At 40.2% G+C, this 7,515-nt stretch overlaps 1 protein-coding gene across 1 annotated transcript in view; it reads right to left on the bottom strand.

The window, feature by feature from the left end:
• Window positions 1-2,321: 2,321 nt before the first annotated feature.
• MCM9 (minichromosome maintenance 9 homologous recombination repair factor) overlaps window positions 2,322-7,515 on the bottom strand; it is a 37,348-nt gene continuing 32,154 nt past the window's right edge. The window contains exons 11-13 of the mRNA XM_054393050.1: window positions 5,960-6,105; window positions 3,631-3,858; window positions 2,322-3,594 (exon numbers count right to left, since the gene is read on the bottom strand). Of these exons, the coding sequence (XP_054249025.1) occupies window positions 2,322-3,594; window positions 3,631-3,858; window positions 5,960-6,105 (1,647 nt within the window). The remainder of the gene's footprint in view (window positions 3,595-3,630; window positions 3,859-5,959; window positions 6,106-7,515) is intronic.

Here is a 7,515-nt window from a genome sequence, read left to right as displayed (position 1 = left end):
GAATTCCAGGTGATTCTGAAGGACTGGAACTGATTATTAACATGATGTGATCTGGTTTCAGCCGAGGCAATGGAGTGTGGCCACTGAATGTCTAACACCAGCATTTCACTGCTCCTCACAAACCAACATGCTGCTAGAACCAGTGACTCCCAAGGTTTGGTTCAGCCACATGTACATTATTTAATGGACCAGACTCATACACTACAGCTCAGTGCAATACCACTGTGCTCAACAGTAATGATGTCTCCTTGTACATAGTCAGCCTGAGAAGACACATTGGACAGGTTATTATATTCTCAGACCATAAGCTCAGAGAAGCAAGCATTAAAACACCAAGCAGCTAATGGCTCCCTGCCTGGCCAGGAAGGTAGGTGTGCAGGAAGTGACTCATCTGCCTATTGACTGCACAAACTGTTCACAGAGGAAATTCATCTGTAGATTAACCCAGCAGACTGTCACTGCCATAATGGATTAAACCCTCCCATCACTGGGCTATTGCAGTGCTCAGAAAACATGAAGACATGTGGCTGTTAGTGGGGGAAGATGATTTGAAAAGGGAAAGATGTCAGCAATGTTCCCTGCCAAGGCACTGATAAATGGGTTCCATAGCGATGGCAATGGGGAAGGAGAGAGTAAATCAGCAGCAGGTATAATTTTCTTCTTACTCTGTGCTTCTCATTTATCTTGAATGCTCTGAATTCCTGCTATGAAAAAGAAGCAATACCACAACAGGAGTGTTTCAACTGGTCTGGCAAAAAAAAAAAAAAGAAAAAAGAAAAAGATCTAATGTAGTGTAATGGTTGGACTTGATGATCTTAAAGGTCTTTTCCAACCACAACATTTCTATCACTCTGTTCTATGACCTCAGCAGTATCTATTCTTCCAAATTTATTCTTTGGTTACTTACTCAATAGACTTGGGTCATCAGGAATTTTACAGACAGTCTGAAAGGTATTTTAGCACTTCTGGTTTCAAGGGAGCTACTTCTGAATTTAAGCAAATCAAGAATCAGATCTTTGTGCTAGCAAGCCTCTCAGAGGATTTACTGTGCTGTAAGCAACCACTCTGTTCTCTGTTTACCTCGCAGGTAATAACAAGAATAATCTGTGGAGAATTCAAATACAGAATAAACACAGCAGGCAAGTCAGTGACAGAAACTCAAGGCTTACTTGTCTCTGTAAACATGCAATGCATTAGTAGATTAATTTCCCATTAGGCAAATGAATGACATAGGATGCAGCATGCTACAACTGCATATCAGATGCAGCAGAACTCTAATCACAATTAAAATAGTCAACAAGTAAACATGATTTGAGTCAGAACCACGCTACATCAGGGTAACTCTTCACCATGCTAATAGGTTTCAAGTGTAGTTTATATGCCAGGGCTTAATGCCTGCATTAGAATCATGGAATTATTTTGCTTGGAAAAGAGCTCTAAGATCATTAAGTCCAACCATTGACCCAACACCACCATGGCCATTAAACTATGTCCCAAAGTGCCATGTCCACATGTTTCTGGAACACCTCCAGGGACAGTGACTCCACCACCTCCCTGGGTAACCATTAAAGTTACCCTGTTTACTGACAATCCCCCTTCACTCACCTGATATTTGTTCTCTCTGCAGTGGAGAACTATGTGTTTATTACAGAGTTTGGTGCTGATAAAATGACCCAGAATACACACAGGGATACCTGAACCAGTGTATTTAAAACTGAATAATAAAAAAAAAACCCAAACAAAAAGCTCTTGATTCATGTCTTCAACATCAGCAGTGTGACAAGGAGCACAGTAATCAGAGATGCAGCAAAATTGTCATGATACTGGTAATGCAGATACACTTCCCACAGCATGATGATAAACCACCACTCTGCTAACTATGCTGAGCACAAGGAAGTAAACAAAATACAATGACATAGCTTTAGCATCATCATCTTTCTAAAGTAGCAGAGGCACTTAGAAGGACAATCTGAACCACACACGGTGCTAACCATTACATGAAATAAAGGACTACAATGGAGCCTGTTCTTCTGGAAGATTCACTCTACTCTGGATATATGAACAGAGCTATACAAGTCTGCAGGTCACATCTGGTCAATCAAAACAGTCAGCTGACCTAAATAGTCTTGGAAGAGTTTAGAAAACATAAAGCCACATCAGGCCTGAAGTCTATGTAGGCCTTAGCTTGTGTAAAGTATATGGTCCTTAAAGAAAGTAAGTTCCACGGTATCAGCAAAGGTCCTGGCTGATTGGTTGTAAATGCCAGACAGAAGGGTGGAGATTTAGAACTGCATGTCAAGCATATTTGGAGGAAATCCATGTTACGTGCTTGGATTTTTCCTAACCTCTTCATCCCAATCAAAATCTAATGCAGCATCATCCAGCTCTGCTATGGAGAAGAGAGATTTCTGTATGACCACACTGGCTTTACTAGCATTTCCCAATGCAAAACTCTTCCTCCTGCTAGGATTGCTCACATGCCCCTTCAGCAATGGGCTACGGCTTCCCCTGTTAGTGTCAATCCTGATGGCAGGTGAGGTTTCCGATTTTGATTCAGGACGTGATGCAAAGGAAAACGTTGACAGTGTGGCTAATGTGCTGGAGCACACCTTCCCTGGCCTTGGACCACCAAGCTTCTCCTTTCCCTCCTTTTTCTGTTCAGTGGGTGGGGATGACACAGCACCAGAACTGTCAACAGAGTGTACTGTTGTACTTCCTCTCATCTCCTTGCCTAAGGCCTCACTCTGTTGCTTTTCTCTCCCTTTATTATCCATTGATTGTTTTTCCAAACTATTTTTTCCTAAGCGAGTCAATGTCATCTTGCATTTCTCAGGGGGACAACATTCTTCTGGCAGCTGCTCTCCCTGGAGCTTCTCTCCAGGCTTAGAAGTGGTTTCAGTCTGACAAAGAGAAAATTCTTCATTTTTCTTCTCTGAAGAAAGATCAACTTTTGTCCTTGGTCTGAAAGAAAATTTAGCTAGTTTAGCTGCTGGAGGACTTTCACTGTCAAGGACTTCTGGATCATGGGAACTAACTACCTTTTTTGCCTTTACTGCTTGGCCTTTACTTCTTTTTCTCATGGAAACTGCTGCAGGTTTTGCTGCTACAGATACACTGCTCTCTCCCGCTCCTAGCACAGAATCTGCATCACTTGAAAGATCTAGTAGGTCAGACACAGGCAATACTGCAGCCTCAGGGTCCTGTGTACTTGTGAAGAATCCCCGTGATTTCTTTGTGTGCAGTCTCTGACAGCTTTTAGGAACCCGCTGTGTAATAACCAAACCCTGCAGACTAGCTCTTGGTGATGCTGGGCCTTGACTATTTGCTTCTGAAGAAGAGGAATTGTGTTCTTCAGTCCTTTTCCTGTGTTTCTTGGAAACTTTGTCTTGTTCCAAAGGAGCACAGAGATTCTCAGTTGCCACTTCATTTCCTTTCCTTGGTACTGAAACACTTCTTTCTGCAGCACAGGGTGCTTTACACAGAGTTTTTGAAGCCATGTGTTTTGGAGATATCTTGGGCACTGGGGAGTTGTTCTGAAAAGTTTCTTCAGCATCAGTGTTGCTCTCTTCCAGGCTATCAAACCATACCAGGCCACTATCATCACCTCTCTTAGCATCTTTAATTAAGTGCTTTATATGTTTGTCATTACCATGTGTTGGGTTGCTCAAGGGTTCTAGATGCCTGTTCCCTCCACAGCTGCCTTCAAGCTGTGCCCTGGAATTATTCTGTTGTTGATTTGAAAGTTCCAGCAGAGATGTTTGCTTTGACTGCCCAAATGTACCCTCATACAAGCATCTTGTCATAGTACTGAAACTTGCCTCTTCAGGCTGCAGTTGGCATGAATTTTCCTTCTGTAATCTATGGAATGAAAAAAATAATTAGGCAATAGTAATTTTTTTTCTTTCTTTCTTGCATTAGTGATACTTAATATGTATGAATGGTGAAAAGCCACAATTACTGTAGGTCACAAAAGTGCATTATTAAGTTTCACATACAACTCCAAAAGCTGGTGGTGCAGCCTTTGATTTTTCGGTGCTTTCTACAGTAAGTGGCAGAATTTAGTGTCCCCAGTAGAAGATGGACAGAGAAAGCAGCCACCTAAACTTCCATTTCCTTGGGAAACCAAACAAACCCCAAACAAACAGCTCTGCACTACTTCCAGCTAGAGTCCCTCAGGGATTACATGTGCCGTATACATCTTCTAGAACAGGAACCTCTTCAGGTTTTATCCTAAGCAGGGCAAAGCCTCAAAGCAGTTATCAGAATGGAAAATCTAGTCATTACTTGGAACAGTGGCTACTCTCAGTTTTCTTTCACAATCACTGTGGACTCAACATGTCAAAAACTCCACATGATTAGAGTGAAAGCAACTCAGATCACTATAAAACTTAATTATCACTGTCTGTGGCTAGTAATATCCTCAGGGCCCTCCTAAACATCATAGATGCCTAAATGAAGGCTTCCTTCAAGCTCAGGACAGCTGATAATTCTGCCTGCTGTACCTAAACACATGATTTCCACAGCAGATAACATTTCACATTCTGCTAACCATGAGTGAAGGGCAGCCACATTCCATCCCAAACATAACTGCATTAGTGTAGGCGAAATGATTCCTATGCATTAGAAACAGCTTCTCTGCCATATGAGAGAGGAAACATTAAATTGACACGTATATTTAAGAACAGGTGTTATAATTATTTACTAACATACTTATTCTTAAAATTCTAATGGAAGGTAGCAAAAATGATCAGACTTGTCAAGAAGTACTGAAAGATTTAGATGCTTTATAGTTTAGTGGGAATGCATGGGGCAAGTCTAATACAGAGTAGGTTATTTTAAAGAGGACACTCATTTAGTATTCTCTAAGCTGCTTAAAGGGGAAAAGAAGAAATCAGCTTAATTTGCAGCACAAGGGATTCAGTGGGATATTGGGAAAACCTTCATGAGCATTAAGGATGGAGCAATAATGGAATGGACAACCCAATGGCAATGGAAAATCCTCCTCATTAGGAGCCCTTTGGAGCAGATAACACAAGCTCTGACCAGGAAGGTCAAACACAGACCTGATCCTGTCTTTGATATCCCATCCCATCCTACATTATGACCATGCTGCTGCTTAAAACTAGCTTTTGTCAATCTTCTGGAGATATCTCATTTTTATCTGCTTTTATTGCATCTGTGGTTATTTAAGATGTCCTTACTATGAGTTACAAAATAAGTCTGAAAAATATTTAAAGTAAAAAAGCTGTTTCCATTAGCTTCGATAATATCCTTTCTCTTCCTGTAACAGTAAGAAAGTTTCTTTAGAGTCTAATTTCATTTCAGGAAACAAATGTTAATATTTTGTGTTTTAATTCCTTCCAATCCTAGTGTTTTCCTCTCGGCTTCAGCATGCTAAAAGTTTTTGATTAATAACAGCAAATAGACTTTCCAAGAATTTTTGCAGTAAACTGAAAACCAGATAAGATACAGTGAAAACTCCAGCATGTAAAAAAATCACCCAGAAGAACCAAACTTTGACACAGGCTTATGTTTTCCAGTAAGAGAAAGGGAAGGATCCTGACAAGCCCAATACAAAAGAAAGCTTTAAAAATATGAAGTGGATCTGCTGTATTTTACCAATCAAGTCATAAAAGGTTATATAAAATAATATACTCAGCACAGAATCTGGTGTTCAGACCATAAGAAGCTCTGCTGAAACTTATCTGAGCATAGAATTATGAGTTGGGAATTGATTAAAATGTTCCTCAATTCTTTCTAAGTTCCATAACCCAGAGGGAGAAATGATCTTGTGATGATCTGAGAGTGCTACTTTAAAACAACTTCCCTGCTTATCCATCTCCTCTAAAGAACAAGTCCCTTCCCAACGTCAGATCCTATTTTTAGGCTCTCTTCAGATATTCAACCAAAACAAGTCTTTTTCACTGCTGACTTATTTTGGTACTGTGCATGTTATAACCTGTCCAGTCTTTGTAGCTCCTTGTGCAGAAGATCTTGTAGCTCCAGTCGCTCCAGTATGAGTTCACACTGTGTTCGGTACTGTGCCATCGGGTTATCTGGAAATGAGGTGTGCAAGGCGTTGATGCCTCCAAGCAGTGCACCCCCCTATGGCACCAAGGAGATAAAAACAGAGCAGGGAGCTGCCTTTATTATTCAGCACCATATCTAAACAGCAGAGACCATTTTATACAAAAATTCACCCTGAGATACTTTAAAGCTTGAGGTTGCAAATATTTACTGATTCACACAAAGCACCCCATCAGCTCTGCTCACATAGGCAATGTCTCTCATGCACATAAAGCAATTCCATGATCAAACCTACACTTTATACACGCTGGTTTATTTTTATTTATGCAAAAAAAAAGGCAAGTCCACCTAAGGCTTGAGAATATCATGACTAAAAATTTACATCCAGGACTAAAGAAGGCCTTGAGCAACTTGGTCTAGTGGAAGGTGTCCCTGCCTATGGCAGCGGGGCTGGAACTACGTGATCTTTAGGTTCACTTCCAATCCAAACTATTCTATGAATACATAAAATGTTTCAAATGCCTTGTAACAATTCTGCCCAAGAGAGCAACTTTTATAACTGAAGAAGTTCTGGCTACTAAAAGTTTTCATAATTTTTGCTAATTATTTAAATAGAAATCCCAGGGTATTATGGCTTGTCAACAGAGGCTAAACTGACCAGCAAAAATATTTATGAATAGCTCCTTAATAATAATTGCAGTGAGTAAATGATTTTAATCTGAGACAATTTTGCAGTGCCTTGTGAAAGTGAAGTAGTTCTAATTTGGAACAGAACATCTGCACGAAATGATTTGTTCCACCACAAATAATCTGGAAAAGCTCTGTAGTCAATTTCTTCTTGGAAAAATAAGTGGGATGGGACTGAATTTAAAGTATTTGTGAAGTGTCATCCCTGGTGCTGGTGCTTACATCTCTGAGATATCTGGCCCTGTGAGACTCTGAGATATCATTTTGAGTAGAGGAAAGTAGCCATATGACAAATCCACATGCTGTGGAACTGATGGCTGAGGTTCTAAACCAGAGAGAAAATATAAAGTATTACAAGGATAGTTAGCAGAAAGGAACAGTGTAAAAGTGCCTAAGGATAAGACAAAAATTTACTGCAGTAAAAAAACGAGGGATTGGAAAGGGAATAAAACAAGGACAAAAACATGACCAACGAAGGAGGGAGACAATGTTAACAAAGAGGGAATGAGGCAAAGAAAAGATGAAGCCAGGTGAATTAGAATATACTTACAAAGCAGGAAAGAGAAAAATACAGGTCAATTAACAGATGAAACAAAAATCCCCAATGAACTAGGTTGATGATGAAATTCTGATAGTTCTCCTTCCCAAGCCTGCTAACAAGAAATATCCGAACACTGACCAGAGAACTGTGAATTTTGATTTTATAGTGGCAAGAATATGACTGTTGAAGTTACAAAGATTGCTGAAGACAGAATTTGCTGAGCTGAAAGGTGGCAGTGAGTCCTTCAAGAGCCCCACCTA

The sequence above is a fragment of the Indicator indicator genome, chromosome 27, assembly GCF_027791375.1.
Source record: "Indicator indicator isolate 239-I01 chromosome 27, UM_Iind_1.1, whole genome shotgun sequence".
In the NCBI taxonomy this organism is placed as follows: Eukaryota; Metazoa; Chordata; class Aves; order Piciformes; family Indicatoridae; genus Indicator; species Indicator indicator.
The sequence above is the reverse complement of the archived record's forward strand: the minus strand, read 5'-3'. Positions and strand labels throughout refer to the sequence as shown.